This window comes from Jaculus jaculus, chromosome X (genome assembly GCF_020740685.1).
Source record: "Jaculus jaculus isolate mJacJac1 chromosome X, mJacJac1.mat.Y.cur, whole genome shotgun sequence".
Classification (NCBI taxonomy): Eukaryota; Metazoa; Chordata; class Mammalia; order Rodentia; family Dipodidae; genus Jaculus; species Jaculus jaculus.
Window position 1 is genome coordinate 72,391,768 of NC_059125.1, and position 19,435 is coordinate 72,411,202.

Sequence of the window (19,435 nt, forward strand, 5' to 3'; positions counted from 1 at the left end):
TTTCTCTGTACTTTGGTTTATGCACTGTCATGACATTCATTACTTTTTAGTACCTTGAGAGCAGTGGTTCTCTCTCACTTATTGTATATCTAATTCTCTGTGTATATTTGCAGCAGTAGATTTTTCTTTGTTTTTTTTTTTTCTTCACCATCTGTTGAGGATCACCAATGATATCAGACACTGAACAATGTGATTAGCAAATACACAAGGTTGAAGACATGAGAGCTTATAGTGTCCATAGCCTACCTGTTTCCTAGTAGACAATGTGATAGGCACATAGCTTCTCTTGTCTATAATTTTCTGTGCAACATTTCTGAGACATGGGGGCTATTAGTACTCTTAATGAATAGATGAAGAATTTGAGACTCAGGTTAATTGCCTTGCTCAGACACACATTATAAGTGGAAGATGTCGGATTCAATCTCAAGTCAGGTTGGTTCTGTGATGGATTTCTGTGAAGTATAGTAACTATATGTGTATATATATATGTGTGTGTATATATATATATATATATATGTGTGTGTGTATATATATGTACATATATGTATATATACATATATATGCATATACATATGTATATATATACATATGTATGTATGTATGTACGTGTGTATATATGTGTGTGTATATATATGTATGTGTGTGTGTATATATATATATATAAAATATATATATATATATATATTTACTGGAAACAGCACAGATTTATTATATTTCAGTGTCTTTTGGTCAACAGTCCTTGAATAACTTACCTGAATTCATTGCAAAACTACACTGAAAGTGTACACTAAAGCTGATTTCTAATCTGGAAGCTCCCTTATGACTGAATCCACTTTCATGGTCATGTGATTATTGATATAATTCATTTTCTTGAGGCTCTAGAACTTGTGGCAGTTTGCTTCTTTATAGTTATAAGGAGAGAGTGTAGTGTGAATGTTCTAAAGAAAACTTTGTCTACATAACATCAATAGAATAACTTCTCATCACCTTTGCCATGTTCTCTTCAATATAATCCAGTAACAAATCCTAACACACACTCCAAGTGCAGAGATTATATAAGGAACTGATTGTTCAGAGGTAGAGTTTTTTGGGAAGCAACCCATCCATGACAGTGTACAGTGTATCTTCCATAGTTTCCACAACCCACCACCTTTCCTCTATAACATGCTACTGCTAGCAAGAGCTCAAATATATGTGTATTTTTTAAGTTCTATAATGCAGTAGAAAAATACTGGTAAAGTTTAGGGGGTTATTATTTCCCATAATGGAATGATACCAACATAAATCTGTTGATATAATGAGCAAGGTTCTATGTTTTCAATTCCTGTTATCCCTAAGAAGTCTTTAAAAACATTTATTTATTTACAAGAGAGAGGGAGGGGCGGGGGAAAGAGAGAGAGAGAGAGAGAGAGAGAGAGGGAGGGAGGGAGATAATTGGCTTGCTAGGGCCTGCAGCCATTGCAAACTAATTCCAGACACACGTGCCACTGGCTTATGTAGGTTCTGTGGAATTGAATCTGGGTCCTTAGGCTTCTCAGGCAGGCACCTAAGCCACTAAGCCATTTCTCCAGCCCATACGAAGTATTAATAGTGTTTGAATTCCTGCTAGTCTTTTTTAAAATATATATCTGGTTTCTCCTTCTGACCCTTGGAATGAGAAAAAATATATGATTTTCTAGAGATTTTCTGTTTTAATCTTATAACTGTATTTATATAGTACGTGCTTGTTTTGATCAACCAACTCCCAAATATTTCAGCAAGTGGAAAAGGAAACTTTAAAGTAGTGAGTGGCTTTAATCAATGAGCAATTTCCCATTGTGTAGGCAAATTTCAAATCCCTACTGTTGATAAACAAACAAGAAAGCATATCAAAATGTCACACAGCTTTTTCTTGCATATAGTTCTGACCTTTTTTGAATTATTTACTTTTAAAAGAGCAATCTGAAAGGGAAGTGACTAGACCAAGAATCTCTTTATGCTCTTCCCAACCCCCCCCCCACCAGGTATGGTCTCACTCTGGCCCAGGCTGACCTGTAACTAACTATGTAGTCTCAGGGTGTCCTCAAAATCATGGTGATCCTCCTACCTCTGCTGCCTGAGTGTTGGGATTAAAGGCGTGCAGCACCAAGCATGGCTTCTCTTGTGTTATTAATTCTGGGGTTTTGTTAGAAAGTGATATGGGGATTGCCTTCTCTTCATAGCTATGTGATAGCTTTCAGGAAACAGTTCTACCTTATATTTAAAGAGGATTGCATGGATTCTGTAGGACTTATTCAAATTATATCATATCTGTGATCATTTTTCCTAACCAGCGCAGCTTTCCTACAGCATGGCAGAGCTATCCTCATGAAACACTTGGGAAATCTGTATTTCCTTCTTACAGGGATAGACTCAATGAATCTATTTATTCAGCTACAAGACTCTGCAGTTGGATCAGCACCACATTTCATAATAGAAAATGAAATGAAGAAAATGGTCAGCTAATTGTAGTCCCACGTAGACTGGTTCATATCTGTCATCCAGTTACACTAGTGAGCTTATGCTTTTCTTGTGATTCAAAAACTGATATAGTTGGTGGTTACAGACTTCTTTAAAAAAATAAAAAGCATCTTGTGAGCTGAAGAATTTAGCTACCATATTTGGATCTCATATGCCTGCCCTGTGACCTTACTTCAGCCTGTTTGAAGATTTGTGTTTTTACTTATCCTTATATGGGAAGGCTGCCTGGTGACTTTGACCAGAATTAGAAGTTCTCCAGCATTTGCAGAAAGTGTGGCTTTAGGAAAGGGTTTGTCTAGTTAAGTTTCCTTATTGTTGGAATTTGTTACATAGAGAAGGTCAGGGGTTGAAGAACATCATTACTGACTATAAAAATCATGTTTTATACTTTCTATTGCTCCTCATAACCATTCAGATCCCTTGATTCTATTATGACAGTGGATTAAGGTCTATATGGAAATTCACTGTACTGAGTTGATAATGACAGTGATTAAGGCAGAAAGGTGGGGGACACAGATGAAATGGTTTATTTTGAAAGTCTTAGTGAAACTTTATTCTTAAGGTTTTGAAATGTAAAGTCCACATACATTAGACTAACACTATCATGATAACTAAGCTTTGGTACTTCTAACAGTGTGATTTGTTTTTGTTTCAAAAGAGCCCCCCCCCACAGTTTTGTTTTAAATGACACTTCCCAAGCTGCAAGAATAGCCCAAGAGATTGGTTAACCTTATTTTCCTCTGAGTAGACATTTTCTGTAGTCACCTGTCACAACACACACTACTGTGGAAGCATGCAGTAATGATCTTAATTTAATACTTTTATTTGTGTAGTTAAAAGATTTCAAGTAGAGATAACATATTTTTTGTAAAATCAGTGTAACAAATATGAATCATATCTTCTTCATATAACTTTCTTAGCAAATTAAAAAAAATCCAGAAGGCTTTTTCTGTTTTTGGCTTGTTTGTTCATTTCATTATCATGGAACCTCAGACAAAGCTGCCTCCTCTGTTCGTAAAATCCTTTAGAGGGACATGGTGGGGCATGTCTGTAATTCTAACACTTGGGAGACTGAGGCAGGAGAATCATGAGTTGGAGGCCAGTTTAGGTTATATACTGACTGGGACTGTCTTCAAAAAAAGTAAACAAGAGGGCTGGGCATGTGACTCTGTGTTTGCCTAGCATGCCTCAGGCAGAGTTTGATGCTCAGCAAGGCACAGCAGCAGCAGTGACACAATTTATTTACATAATCCACAGGTTTGCTTACTTGTGCTTTCTGCCAGGCTTTCAAAGTACTATAAACCACATCTGTGCTCAAGAAAGATTAAGAAAGTTGACAGTCTAATTAGCATGAGAATTCAAGCATGGCAATACATTACTTTATTGTTGTGTATACTTAGTTTTAAGTGGTTCTTTCTACTCTCTGACAGAGATTGGGCAAGTATGTGATTTGGAAGTTTCCTTAATCCATCCAAGCATTAGTGTCTTTGTCGGTGCATCTGGAATGGAAATAATAGCAGCAGCTTCATAAGATCATTGTGAGAATTAAGTAAAATAAGCATGTAAAGAGCTTAGCACAGTGCTTAGTTCACAGGAAGCACTTAATACATAATAATTACCACATTATATTTTACAATGAGATTACATGTGGTGTAATGCAGAGAGGGACCTGACACATGCAATATTCTGCAGCCTACTGCAAGCATATTCAACATGTCTCTTCCTTCCCCCTTATTATGCTAACCCTAATATGCTTACTTCTCTGAAGCAGAATTAGGCCAGACTTTTGATTCAGAGGTGATTAGAGCTAATCATTTAAATTAATGTATTCCTTTGAAATTTATAACTGTAGAATTATAATTTACAATTTCCTTCAGGCCATAAATGATCCCATTATTGAATTTTTACTTCTACTAATGTAGTAATAGTGACCTTCAGGTCTGTTATATTGCAAAGCTGCATTCTGTTTATTTTTTGCATGTGCCTGAGTATGTGTATATATTCTTGTGTGTGCAGGTGCTGATGAACGTACATGTATATTTGGAGGACAGAGAACAAGCTCGTATGCCCTCCACTTCTTTTAAAAAATATTTATTTATTGCTAGGAGGAAGGGAGAGAGAGAAAGAGAGAGGAAGAGAGAGAGACAGCAAGAGTGAGAGACTGAGAAAGCCAATTTGTTCATCTGGCTTTACATGAGTACTGGGGGATTGAACCCAGGTCAACAGGATTTGCAAACAAGTACTTTTATTCATGGATCCATCACTTAGCCAGTCCTTGCAAGTGTTTTTGAGATGGGCTCTTTAATTTCTCTGTAGCTCACTACATCAGCTGGTTTTGCTAGTCTCCACTTCCCTAGCCATGGGATTATAAACACTTGTCACCAGACCTGACATTTTATGTGGGAACTGAGGATCAAACCCAGGTCTTCATGCCAATGGGGCAGGAACTTTATTCACAAAGATTATTCCCAAGCTCCCAAGGAGCTATATTCTTCTTATTTAATGAAAACTGCTATAAGCATATGTTCTTTGAAGAGCTCCATCCTTGATGGACTGATAGACTGTAACATGACTAGATAAGGGTCAAATACTTAATCCTTTTTCTACCAGCAGAGGACCCTAGAGGAAAATTGGGTATACTATTTCTTTTTTCCTTCATATGCTCTGAAAATTGATTTTTTTAAAATTTGTTTTCTTGAGGTAAGGTTTCACTATAGTCCAGGCTCACCTGGAATTTCACTATGTGGTCTCAGGGTGGCCTTGACCTCTTGGCAATCCTCCTACCTCTGCTTCCCAAGTGCTGGGATTAAAGGTGTGCACCACCACTGCCTGGCTTGAAAATGGAGTCATTTGTTTACATACTCAGGATGGTAAAATAAGTAAAATTCTATTTATTGAATTCAGAATTAGCTTATATAGCAAGAACACATACAAGATTGATAATATCATACTTTTTTGAGATAGGGTGTTATTGTGCTACTCAGCTACTTTGCTGCCTCAGCCTCTTAAGTACCCAAAACTACATGTACAGGCCATTGTGCAAAGTAGGATGAAGTAAGACTGGGAAATGAAATGAAATGCACAGCTGAGGAATTGTAACTGAGGAGTATGTAAATTTGAATTGTAGTTTTGCTATCTACTAGTTTTGTGAATTTCAGTAAATTTTCTTAATCTCTTTAGACCCTTAGTAGTATAATACACAACATAGAAGTCAGTATTCCTCCTTTATATTGTGTATTAATGTTAATTGCATATTAATAATAATAATATACATGCAAGTAAATATAATAAAATAATATATTAAAATGCAAACTATAGCAATTGGTTACTTACGAGTACAATAAAATACAGCTGCAACTTGATAATCTCGTGAATTTGGGAGTAAATACAGAGCACCATCTCATAGCTCAAAGTGTTTCTCTAATCTGGGTGAGCCCATAGATGTGGTGAGACCAGAAACTCCTTTCTTCCTCCCTCCCTCCCCCCTCCCTTCCCTTCCCTCACTCCCTTCACCCCCCTCTCTCTTTTTCTTTCATTTTATTTAATTGCAAGGAGGGGGGAGAAAGAGAGAAGGTGCATGCCAGGGCCTCCTGCCACTGAAAATGAACTCCAGATTCATGTGCCATTTTGTGCATCTGGCTTTATGTGGGTACTGGAGAATCAAACCCTTGCTGGGCTCCTTCCGGCTCAGGTAGTGCCGAGGGAAGAACCAGGCCTGCTGGTTCCTCCCTAGGGGTTGAGGTTGGATGATGAGCGTCTGAAGACCCAGAAACCTGAACTCACTTTATTGTTACAGGCGGGTGTTTATATAATGTTGAGAACGAAGGCGGAGACTTTAGGGTGGGGTGAGATGTAAAGGCCAATAACATACTGAGACCTCTGAGATGATTGGTTCTAAGCAGGCACCAGTGGGGACTCTAACTTCCTGTGCGGAAGTGGCAGGCCAGAGGCCATTTAGCCCCCTGCTGAGTTCTAAGTGCCAATGGGAAGGAATTCTAATTTCCTGTGTGGAAGTAGCAGGCCAGAGGCCATTTGGCCCCCTGCTGAGTCATAGCTGGGCTGAGGCAGTTAGGCCAAGGAAGTTCCACTAGGCCTCACGTCCTGGCCTCTCAAGGCCCAACAAACCCTGGTTGCTAGACTTTGCAGGCAAGTTCCTTAACCTCTGAGCAATCTCTCCAGACAGTCTGCATTCCTTCTTTCTTTTTCTCTTTTCTTCTTTTCTTTCTTTCTTCTTTCTCTTTCATCTTCTCCCTCCCTCCCTCCCTCCCTCCCTCCCTCCCTCCCTCCCTCCCTCCTTCCTTCCTTCCTTCCTTCCTTTCTCTCTGTCTTCCTTCTTTTCTTTCTTTACTCCCTCTGTCCCTCCCTCCCTCCCTCCCTTCCTCCTTCCTTCCTTCCTTATCTCCCCCCCCTTGTGTGTGTATGTGTGTGTGCGTGTGCGCACGTGCGGGGGTGTGTGTACTCTCATTTTTGCATGCCTGAATGGCCGGGCACACATTAGAAGGTCAGAGGACAGCTTCCAAGTCCATCTTACTTGATCTGTTTTTTTTTTTTCTGGAACTCACTCAGCTATTGTATTTTTCAGTGCTCCCAGGAGCTTCCAGGAATTTCCCCTGCTGCACCCTCCTTCTCACACTCAGTGTGCTGTTATTACAAAAGCCTGCCAGAACTTCAGGTTGTTTTTTTTTTTTTTTTTTTTTTTTAACAAGGATTCTGAGTATCAAACTCCTGTCCTCGGGATTGAGCCACATGTGCTTTATCCACTGAGCCACATCAGGCCACAGAAGTTCTAAGATCTTTTGGCCTTCACTCTTTCTGTGTTTTTCTTAGAACAGCTTCTATCTCCCTGTCATGGGATATGTAAAAATTTATTTACTCTGTAGAGCTCTGGAGATTTCTAAAGGTTCTATCTTTTGACCAGTTTTGTTCTAGGATTTGTTAGTTCAAGAATGTAGGGATGGAGGAAAAATCTGTTTGCAAAGACTAACCATTACCAGTATCTCCCTGTATACAAATATTTAATAAGTGGATGTATGTTAGTATATAAGGAACATATGATAGTGTATTTATTCCACAAATTTTAGTACTTTAAGAGTAGCAAGAGCCAGGCATGATGGTGCATGCCTTTAATACCAGCCCTTGGGAGGCAGAGGTAGGAGGATCACCGAGAGTTTGAGGCCACCCTGAGACTACATAGTGAATTCCAGGTCAGCCTGGGCTAGAGTGAGACCCTACCTCCAAAAACCAAAAAAAAAAAAAAAATTATATATATATGGTGTAGCAGGAATATCTGAGATTGAGGCACAACTAAACTTCAATAGACATTTTTCTTTAATCCATTTTTAAGAATCAGTTTAATATGATATTTGAAATGTTTAATCCAGGGAAATTTTTGAATACATAATACCAAATAAAAATTTAATTATGAAAAACCCATTCCAGTTATCACCAAGGATGGATTACATCACTTTTTAATATGCTCTTCTAGGTTGCTGAATATAGGCACCTAACTTTTATCAAATTACCCACAGTCTTTGTGGGAAAAAAGAACTGCCAGATACCCAGTATGAAGTTGGAGTTTTTTTTTTTTTTTTTTTTTTTTTTTTTTAAAAAAAGAAACATTTTGCATGAGTGTAGGCTGGACTTACTGACTTATTTCCAAGTATAGCATGGAAAGGAAAAATGACTTACTTCTACTTACTTCAACAAAATATGTAGGGTGGAAAGGAACGCATATAATAAAGAAACCTGGCAAGTGTTCCTTTCCCCCAAGTAATCAAGGTTATATGGCTATTAATAAGTCATGTTCCTATGTTTTCTGATATGATGTAATAGGATAGGTATTTATCCTTAAATTTTTAATATTTTAGTTTATTTATTTGAGAGAGAGAGAGAGGGAGGGAGGGAGGGGGGGGGAAGAGTCAGATAGAGAATGGGCATGCCAGGGCCTCTAACCATTGCAAACAAGCTCCAGATGCTTGCACCCCCTTGTGCATCTGTCTTATGTGAATATTGGGGAATCAAACCTGGCTTCGCAGGTAAGTGCCTTACCCACTATGTCATCTCTGAAGCCCATACTTATCCTTTATAATATCTGTTTGTAGAATCCACAGCCCTACTTTGATCATTGAAAAAAAGAAAAATCTGACTTGAAAGGCATTATGAAATATCTGACCAGTACGTCTCAAAACTGCCAAGGTCATGGAAAACAAGAAAATCTGAGAAACTGTCACAGACCAAAAGAACCTAAGGATACATGATGACTAAATGTAATGTGGTTTCTTGAAGGGGAACAGAAAAATGTCATTAGTGGAAAAGCTGGGGTATAGTTGAAAGCATTGTACCAATGTTAGTTTCTTAATGACAGATGAAGTATTTTAAGGTAAGGTGTCAATAATAGGGGAAACGGGGTGACAGATATATGGGAACTCTATCTCTGTGCATCTAAGAATATGCCAGAATTAAATTAAAAACTTAAAGCAAGTAGCTTGGTTTTGATGAATTTAAAATAGGATCATTCAGAATTTAGTATCTTAAGTTTCCAGTCCTATAAGTTAACATTGTATGGCGAACAAAAGCTAAAGATATGGCCTCTACATCCAGGTGCTTTATCAGTTAACCAAAAGAATGGCTTTTACCTTTTTTTTTTTTTTTGAGAGAGAGAGAGAGAGAGAAAGAGAGAGAGAGAGAATGGCACACTTGGGCCTTTCAGCAGCTGTGATGAAACTTCAGATGTGTGTGCCCCCTTGTGTGTATGTGTGACATTGCATGCTTTTGTCATTGTGCATCTGGCTATGTGGGGCCTGGAGATTTGAACATTCATTCTTAGGCTTCACAGGCAAGTACCTTAACTGCTAAGCCTCTCTCCAGCCTAAGAATTGTTTTTTGACAAGTGAAAAGATTAGTATGCATTATTACCAGTAGTCCTCTGATTTCATGCTTTCATTTCCCATGATTTCAGTGACTTGTGGTGAAATGGAATACAAATACATTAATACATCCAAAAGTAATAAATAAGTTTTAAGTTGTCATTCAGAGTAACACAATGAAATTTCAATCCATTCTATTCATCTTACCCAGGATGTGAGTCATCTCTTGATACAGCATATCCATGCTGTGTGCACTAATAACTCTGAGTAGCTTGAGAAAGTGTAGTCATATACCTTTTATGGCAGTCTATTGTAATTGTTATTTTTTATTACTGATTATTGTTGTTTGTACTTTATTGTGTACATCTTATAAGGCAAACTTAATTATAGTTATATATATACCAGAAAAATATATTATATAAAGGGTCAATTCTACACATAATTTCAGGCACACAATTGGGGCCTTATCCCCGATGGATTACTCCACAAGCCACAAGGTAGGACTGCTCCAAGCTGGTGATAGACTGCTGGAAGGCATAGGGAGAGAGGGTAGAGTGGCCATTGAGGACTTTACAGGGAAGATAGGCCTGGATGAATAGGTCAGAATGACATCAGTGGAGAGAGGCATAGCAACAGTCTGCCTATCTCCTTGAACAAAAATCTTCATTTTGTGCAAAGGTTGACTAAGTACTCACATATAGTAAGGGTTAGAAATTGCCTCTTGGCATTGCATGAGAGGCTTTTCCTTTTTCTCTGTTCTTTTTACTTTACTTTTTTTTTTTTTTTTTTTGAGGTAGGGTCTTGCTCTAGCCCAGACTGACCTGGAATTCACTATGTAGGCTCAGGCTACACTGAACTAACAGCAATCCTCCTACCTCTGCCTCCTAGGATTAAAGGTGTATGCCACCATGCCTGGCTTTTAACTTATTTTTAATTTCACTTAATTTTTGACAATGTTTATACATGTATCGTCCCATTACTGTCTGCTGTCCACCTTCCCCTCCCCCTTACACTGAACCCCTTCTTCCCAACTAGTCTTTTTACTTGTGTATCCCCCCCCTCTCTCTCTCTCTTTGTGTGTGTGTATGTATGTATGTATGTGTATCCCACTGAGTTTAATCAGATATACCTACATGAACATGGGTGGGGGTTATTTACCAGAGCACATGCAACTTACCAGTAGCTATACCAACTGCAGAAATATCTCCTGTGAAGAGGCTTTTCCTGTCCCTACCTCACATGACATTTAGAATGCTTATAGGGACAACTCTAGGCAAATCCTAAAGAGACAGAAGATTCATGGTGTTCCTCTACTGCTTTTCCAGATTGTCCTACCCCATCCCCAGTATCCAACCTGCCCTTTCTATTAAGACATCAGCTGTTAATCAGTAATTGCAGGGTTTCAGGTGTAAGAGAAGAATTGCATTTTAGGGTTGGTTGGTAGGTAGGATGATATTCAGAGTGCTTTTTACTTGACAGCCTTCTGGATCTATAACTGTAGCAATATCAAAAAGGTTTAATAAATGGTTTAGAGTTCATTCTGCCTCTGGGGGAAAAGTATGGACAACTATGAGTTCCGAATATCAAATGACAGTATGAAAAAAAAAATCAAAGTTAACTTGCTGTAGAAATACCTGCACACCTAATTGCCAATATATGTAATCAACCTATGTGTCCATCAGTGGATGAATAGATAATTAAATATGTTATTTAACATTTTAAACAGAGGCTTGTTCAGCCATAAATTGGAAATTATGTCACTTATAGGAAAATGGATGGAACTAGTGTTTTCATGTTATGTTAAATAAGCCAGTTCGACAAAGAAAAGTATTGTGTATTTGTCATCATATGTGGAAATGAAGGGGAGGATGACATGAAACTAAAAGAATGGACTACTAGGGTTGGGGAAGGAAAAGAAGAGATGGGTGGAGATAGGAACAACAGAGAGAAAGAGGATTATTAACAAAGTACATTATGTATGTAATAAATGGCACATGAAATCCCCTTGTACACTTAGTATGTAGTAAAAACATATAAAAAGACCAGAGAAATAATGTAATTCAGAATCCACATGATAATCAAGAAAGCCTTTTTAACCCAGACACTGGGCATAACTGTACCTCCTTTACTACTACTATGTAGTATGTAGTCTCAGGGTTGCCTCGATCTCAGGGTGATCCTCCTACCTCTGCCTCCCAAGTGCTGGGATTAAAGGCATATGCCACAACACCTGGCCTTTTTTTCTTTGAACTTTTAATTGACAACTTTTGTAAATATAGACAATATACTGTGATCATAAACCCTCTTACAACTCTCCTTTATCCCCTTCCAACCCTCCCCCACTGAAACCATTCTTCCCAACTAGTCTCTGTTCTATTTTGATGCCATCATTTTTTCCTCCTATTATGTGGGACCTGTCTAGGTGGCATCAGCCACTGTGGTAATGTGAAATCTAGTCCATATTGTATCTGGAAGACAGTATTGAAAGCATTCCTCTTCCTTTAGCTCTTATGTTCTTTCACCCACCTGTTCACCAATGGTTCCTGAGCCTTGGAGAGTGTGATAGAGATGTCTGACTTAGTACTGAACACTCCACTGTCACTTCTCAGCACATTGGTGAGTTTTGAGTCACCACAGTGGACACTGACATCTAAAAAGAAAAGCTCCTCTAACGAAAAGTGAAAGTAGCATTAATATAAGGGCATAAACATAAGTACTTAGAAGACAGTTTGGTGAGCATAATATATCAATTTAGCCAAACCATACTAGTAGTTTTCCCACTATGTATTATGACCTCTCAAGCCATAGGCTTTTTTTTTCTTTTAAATTTTTATTAGCATTTTCCATGATTATCAAAAAATATCCCATGGTAATTCCTTCCCCCCCCACACTTCCCTTTGAAATTCCATTCTCCATCATATTACCTCCCCATCACAATCATTGTACTTACACATATACAATATCAACCCCATATACATGTTTTGTAAAACACTTTTTATTATTATTTTATTTTTGAGAAAGAGGCAGAGAGAGAGAGAGAGAAAGAGAGATTGAGAATGGGCACGCCAGGGCCTTTCAGCCACTGTCAATGAACTCCATATGCGTGCAGCCCCTTGTGTGCGTGTGCAACATTGCATGCTCTCATTATTTTTGTGTTTGGTTATATGGGACCTGGACATTCAAACAAATGTTCTTAGTCTTCACAGATAAGCCATCTCTCCATCCTCCATGTAGATACTTTTTAATATCTATTAATTTACCACTACATGCTGCCCATTTCTAACTGTTTATCCTGAATGCAGGTTTAGAAACATAGGGTGCGCTGCTCTAGCAGACACTTGCCTGTCACCATTTCCTTCTTTGTCAGTGCAGTCTCATTGTCCTCTGGGAAACTACTGCTTACCATTCAGGGTAACAAACACCTTATGTTTCAGTTTTTCCTTTAATTCTATTATATCATTTTGTATGCCATATTGTATTATTTTTAAGTTAGCAGTATTTCATCTCCAGTCTTTGGAACTAAAGAACACTTACGATATATATCCCCAATGCTGGAACATTGTGTTATATAATGGATGACGAATTACCATTAAATCCAATGCTAAAAAGTAGACAACTGAATCTTTGATACATGCACAAAGTTACCCCAGTGGAAAAAAGAATAATCTGTTCAATAAATATTGCCAGAATAACTTCTACAGTCAACAGATAAAAACTTGGATCCATGACTGAAATCATACATAATAGTTAACTGCAAGTGTGTCACAAACCTAAACATACAGCATGAAAGAAGAAAATACCTGCAAGTCTTTGCAATCTTATAGAAAGGAGACATTCCTTAAAATTGACTGAAAGCAGACTACATTAAGAATGGAATTGTGGGGAGATTCAGTCACTGTGCAAATCATTTTGATAACTCCTGTTATGGTAACATATATACCAAACAATTCTATTCTTACATATATAACCAAGAGAAATAAAAAAAATGCATCAGTGGAAAGCTTACATAAAAATGTTCATGTAAGCTGGGTGTGGTGGCGCACGCCTTTAATCCCAGCACTTGGGAGGCAGAGGTAAGAGGATCACCGTGAGTTTGAGGCCACCCTGAGACTCCATAGTGAATTCCAGGTCAGCCTGGGCTAGAGTGAAACCCTACCTCGGAAAACCAAAAAAAAAAAAAAAAAAAAAGTTCATGTAGGGCTGGGGAAGATGGTCAAGCCATAGGCTTTTCATTAGGTTTTCAGTACCAGGAAGGAATTTCCTCCCATGGAGCAGGCCTCAAATCCAGACAGCTACAGAGAGCAGTTGGTACATTTGGCCTGGCTGGAGAACTGTAAAGCATGCAGGGTCCACTGTTAGTTAAGACCATTGATGACTTTCTTCCTCCCAAAGGTTGTGTGCTCTTTGCAGCATACTGACAGCTACTCAACAGGGAGAAGGCTTTTACCTTAGCTTCAGCTTGATTTCTCAGTGACCTATAGCCAAAGCATGAGTTTTCATCAATAGGGTCTTACTATCTACTTCTGGTGGGCAAGAGCCTTAACAATAACTTGTAATGTTTTGGGGTCATCAGGAGTACCCTGGCTAACTAAAATTTTTCTATTAACAATCTATGGCTCCTCTGGACACATTATTAATCTCTATAATTCTGCCCAAACTCTCCTTTACTTGGATTAAAAAAAAATTTGTAAGCAGAGAGAGATAGAGAAAAGATAGACAATGGGCATGTTATGCCTTCCAGCCACTGCATGCAACCTCCAAATGCATGTGCTACTTTGTGCATCTGGCTTTACATGGATTCTGGGGAATCAGACTCAGGTCACTAGGCTTTCAGGCAAGTGCCTTAACTGCTAAGCCATCTCTCCAGCCCCTGAAGTAGGTTTCCATGTAGCTTATTCATAACATCTCACATTTTGACTAACACTCCTCCCACCCCTTAAATTGTTAATAGTCATATTAACTCATATTGCTTTGTTGGAAAGCAGATATGAATTACATGTTTTACATGGGTGATTATGACCAAATTATATTTGAAAATACTGTGAACCAAGCCATGTATAGAGGCACATGCCTATAATCCAGGCACTTGGTTGCCCGAGGCAAATAGATCATAAGTTCTATCATGAGTTCATCTAAAAGTTAAAATTAAAATATTGTAAAAAGCTAAAAGTAAGCATCTCTTATCTGTGTGCTGTACCATTAGATTCATATTAGGTACCAGTCACTTAAGGACTCCTGACATATTTCATTTGAAAATGTTAATGGATCTTTGTGATCTTTCTGGTTATCAGAACACTACTCAAGTAGCTATAATGCCCTGGGCCAAGGTCACCCAGGATAACTGAGGTGTCAAAATTTCATTTTCCTTTGATCTATGTGTTGTGAATAGATTACAAAAGCAAAACAGAAAAGTCATCTTTAAATGCTATTTGTTTACTTTTTTCCCACTGCAATGTTAAATCCTTGGGCACAGGCTAGACAAAGACTGTCTTATTATTTTTCTAAAAAGCAGAGTGACCTGTCTCGAATAACATTGAAATAAACTGAACTATTTAGAGTCTACATATCTGAATTTCTCCTTGAAGAAGTTGACTGCTCTCAAGTTACAACCTGTCTAAAAAAAAGACAAAAATCTATATAACTATACAGTTGTTTATAGAAATTTGGTAGTAAAATTTTTGAACATAAATTTAAAATATTCCCAAGTTGTTTTGTTAACACTGTGCCTTCATTATTTTAGTACAGTATGTTGTCACCTATGTCTGCTTTGTTTTCATAGCTGGTCAGTTTTATAAATACTTCCTGAGCACAAGCTTTCACTAAAACTACAAATTACTTGCAATAAAGCCTTTGCACTGTCATTATCAAGTTTAGCCTAAGTGGTACTGCTAAAAGCAGTAAGTGCTGGCTCTTCCTTCCCTCATTGGCTTTGCCATGTGCTGAGTCTGTCTCACTTAATCATCTCACTATGTTTGTCTTTGCTGCTCATTTCAGTACCATGCTGCAATTGAGCTTTTAAATATGCCCACGTCTAATTTTTCCAAGTTGGTTATAATATTAGAAAGCTATATTGCAGCTTTAAAAAATATTTTAGGGCTGGTGAGCTGGCTTAGCAGTTAAGGCACTTGCCTATGAATTCTAAGGACCCAGGTTCGATTCTTCAGGTCCCACATAAGACAGATGCACATTGTTAGCACATACATCTGGAGTTCGTTTGCAGTAGCCAGAGGCCCTGTTGTACCCAGTCCCTCTCTCTCTAATAAATAAAAATAAATATTTTAAAATATTTATTTTTTTGAGAAAGAGAAAGAGGTAAATGAGAGAGAGAGGGAGAGGGAGAGGGAGAGGGAGGGAGGGAGGCAGAATGGGCATGCCAGGGCCTCTTTAGCCACTGCAGATGAACTCCAGATAACATGTGCCACCTTGTGCATCTGGCTTAGTTGGGTACTGGAGAATCAAACATGTGTCCTTAGGCTTTGCAGACAAGTGCTTTAACCACTAAGTCATCTCTCCAGCCCCCCCTTTTTTTGAGGTAGTGTTTCACTTTAGCCCAGGCTGACCTGGAATTCACTATGCAGTCTCAGGGTGGCCTCACACTCTTAGCAATCCTACTACCTCTGCCTTCCAAGTGCTGGTATTAAAGGTGTGTGCCACCACACCAGGCTTTTGGGGGAAGGAGGTTTGTGCAGCTGTTTAAAAAGGACTTCTTAAAATTAATTATCTTATTTATTTGAGGGAGATAGAGAGAAACAGCCTGATAGAAAGAGAGAAGGGGTGCTTCAATGGCCTCTAGCTATAGCAAACAAATTCTAGATACACGTCCCACCTTGTATTTCTGGCATTACATGGGTACTGGGGAATTGAACTCAGGTCCTTAGGCTTTGCAAGCAAGCACCTTAACCACTGAGCAATCTCCCCACCTAAAAGGACATTTTAAAGAACTTAGTAAAATGCTTTGTGTTTATTCATGAAGCATCCAAGAAGTACTGAGTAAAAGTTGGGCATGGTGTTACATGCCATTATTCCCAGCACTTGAGAGGCTGAGGTAGGTTGATTACTGTGAGCTTGAGGCCAGCCTCAGATTATAGAGTGAGTTCTAGGTCAGCTTGGGCTAGAGTTAGACCCTACATAAACAAAAAGAATTATTAAGTGCAATCCCCATCATTTCAAATTTGAGCATTTTGAAGTTAAAACCTCCGCCAGTATTCATTAAAGTGTCAGTATGACTGAGGGCAGTTGTAAAACAAGATAAAATCCCTACCTTGATGAAGTGCTTTGTGGTAGGTATGTTGACGGTTTTATTTAAGGAAAATATTCTTTTTGTTTGTTTGATTTTTTGAGGTAGGGTCTTGCTTTCGCCCTGGAATTCACTGTGTAGTCTCAAGGTGGTTTCAAAGCCACATGTTCTTTCATATGTGGATCTTAGGTTGTAATGTCTGTATACTTGTATACAAAGGATAGCAAGGATGGTTCAATACTGCAAAGCTAGAAAGGCAACCAAGCAGGATAATAAAATAATACAATGAATGGGGATGGAGTAGGAAAAATTATACCTGTGATATAAACAGAAAGCCAGAGGGGATACTAGAGACATGGGAGATGAGTGGGGAAGAGAATCAGCTACGCTGCATTAAAAATATCATGATGATACCTAACACTTCATATGCTAACTAAAAATAGTAAATAAATAAAAATTTTATAGGAAAATAGGACCTAAGGGCCAAAACCTCATAAGCTCTGACTTTGTTGAATTTGAAAACCAAAAAACAACAAAATTCATTTGCTTAGCAATGTGGTCTCCTGTACTTTGGGTCCTAGATTAAGAAGAAACAGCAAGATGTGCTTGGTTTCCTAGAAGCTAATAAAATAGGATTTGAAGAAAAAGACATTGCAGCCAATGAAGAGAATCGCAAGTGGATGAGAGAAAATGTGCCTGAAGATAGTCGACCAGCCACAGGGTATCCCCTGCCACCTCAGATTTTCAATGAAAGCCAGTACCGTGGGGTAAGAAAAAAAATCATTTTATAAAAGTTATTATTTGGGGGGGAGTTTATGTGTATGCCATGACACATGTGTGGAGGTCAGAGGACAACTTTGGGGTGATCGTCCTTTCTTTCTACTTTTTTGTAATTTAATTTATAAGAGAGAGAGAGAGAGAGGGAGGGACTGAGGGAAGGAGAGAGAGGGAGAGAGAATGGGCACACAATGGCTTCTTGTTTCTGCAAACATGAACTTTAGATAAGTTTGTCAGTTAGTATATCTGTGTTTATGTGGGGTACTGGAGAATGGAACCTTTGTAAGCAAATGCCTTTAACCACTGAGCGATATCTCCAGCCCTACATCTTTTTATAAGACAAGGTCTCACTTTTTTTTTTTTCTGGGAAAGCCAGTTTGGCTGGCTTTCTGAGCTTTGGGGTCTCTTGGCCCTGCCTCTTATTGCCAAATGCATTTTACAATTAGACATGTGCGCCACTTTGTGTGTGGCTTTACGTGCATGCTGGGGGTTTGAAGTCCCACTGACTTGAAAGTAAGTACCTTTAACTGGTTTGCTGTATCTTCTGCCCTCATTCTTATTTATTGAAACAGATTGCCCCAAACATACCAACTTCTTTCAAACTGACTTCCAAATCTGTATGTGTATGGTCATTTGTCTTCTTTATCCACACTAAGAAGTTGGAAAGAACCCTGTAATTGATAATCTCATGGCAAGGCACTTTCTAGAGAAACCAGCAAATCATAGGAACTTCACCTTTAATAAATCCATCAAAATGACAAACTTCTCCCTGTATATTCCATTATAAGACAAATTAAGGCCATGTATAAATAATAGACCTATTTTATTATTTATTTCTGTGTGTATAGTATGTGTGTGTGTGTGTGTATGTATGTGTGTATTTGTTTTATGGGAAATGTATGACAGTCAGAGAATACCTATTAAGTCAGTCTTCTGCCCTCTTACCTCATTTGAGACAGAATTTCTTACTTTGAATTCTTGTACTGCTGAGTTTTTTTTGGGGGGGGTGTTTTTTTGCTGTGCTTGCTAGAAGCTTGAAGGAAATTCTCCCATCTTCTCCCTCTCTCCCCTCTTCCTTTACTAGGTAACCTAATCTGTCCTGTGATCCTTCTTCCTCAGCCTCCCAAATTGAGATTACAGATATGTGCTCTTGGAAGTCTTGTCTTGCTAGCTCTTTCCAGAATTCCACCACTGTGAAAGTTAGTCCATCTCCCCCAAGGGAGTATCTGATACTGTCAATCAGTCATATCACTGTGAACAAATAACTTTTATTTCTTTTGTTGGGTTGGAGATTGCTAACTTTTCTCTTCTTCTTTTCACCAAGGACTATGATGCCTTCTTTGAAGCCAGGGAAAACAATGCAGTTTATGCCTTTTTAGGCTTGACAGCACCACCTGGGTCAAAGGTATGATTCTTTCTACTTTCTTGACCATCTTATTGCTGCTGCATTTTTTTCATCACTAGGATTTCTACCTTTATTAAATATTCAGATTATATTAAAGACAGAATTTCAAGTAAAATTTCTGTTCTGCATGAACTTAATCCCTAGAGGGCTCAAGCTTCTTCAGGCAGCAAATTTATCATTTTCTGTTCACAAACAATGACTAGCAACTTAAAAGTTTCTATTGAATTGCACAGTTCTACATGGAGAGCAGATGTCTTAATCCATGGAACTCTCCTTAGCAGCATTTGTGACCATTGTGTGAGAAATGATAGAGTCAACTATTCAACTAAGAACATATGAATTACAGGATTGGACACTAAATTGCAGTCTAAATCTGGTATTTTTTCCTTGCCAAGACAAATTAATTTTTCACATGACATTTTCACCAGGGAAGACCATATAAAGAAAGAAAGAAAAAAATAAATTTACTGTTTAGTGAAATGTCCCACAACTATGGATGCTATCAGACCTTTGTTTTCCTTTCTGTATTTTTTTTAATCATTGGATCTTGTACATTCAAGCTGGCTTAATCAAAATATCTTCCTTTACTATACTCATTTGTCTTATGCTCTTAGCATTTGATTTCATGTTAAACAATGTTTCCAATCTCTT

The 19,435-nt window shown here is 38.3% G+C and overlaps 1 protein-coding gene across 1 annotated transcript in view; it reads left to right on the top strand.

The window, feature by feature from the left end:
• Positions 1-19,435, top strand: part of Sh3bgrl (SH3 domain binding glutamate rich protein like) — a 99,577-nt gene that overhangs the window by 64,606 nt on the left and 15,536 nt on the right. The window contains exons 2-3 of the mRNA XM_004669606.2: positions 17,184-17,369; positions 18,704-18,784. Of these exons, the coding sequence (XP_004669663.2) occupies positions 17,184-17,369; positions 18,704-18,784 (267 nt within the window). The remainder of the gene's footprint in view (positions 1-17,183; positions 17,370-18,703; positions 18,785-19,435) is intronic.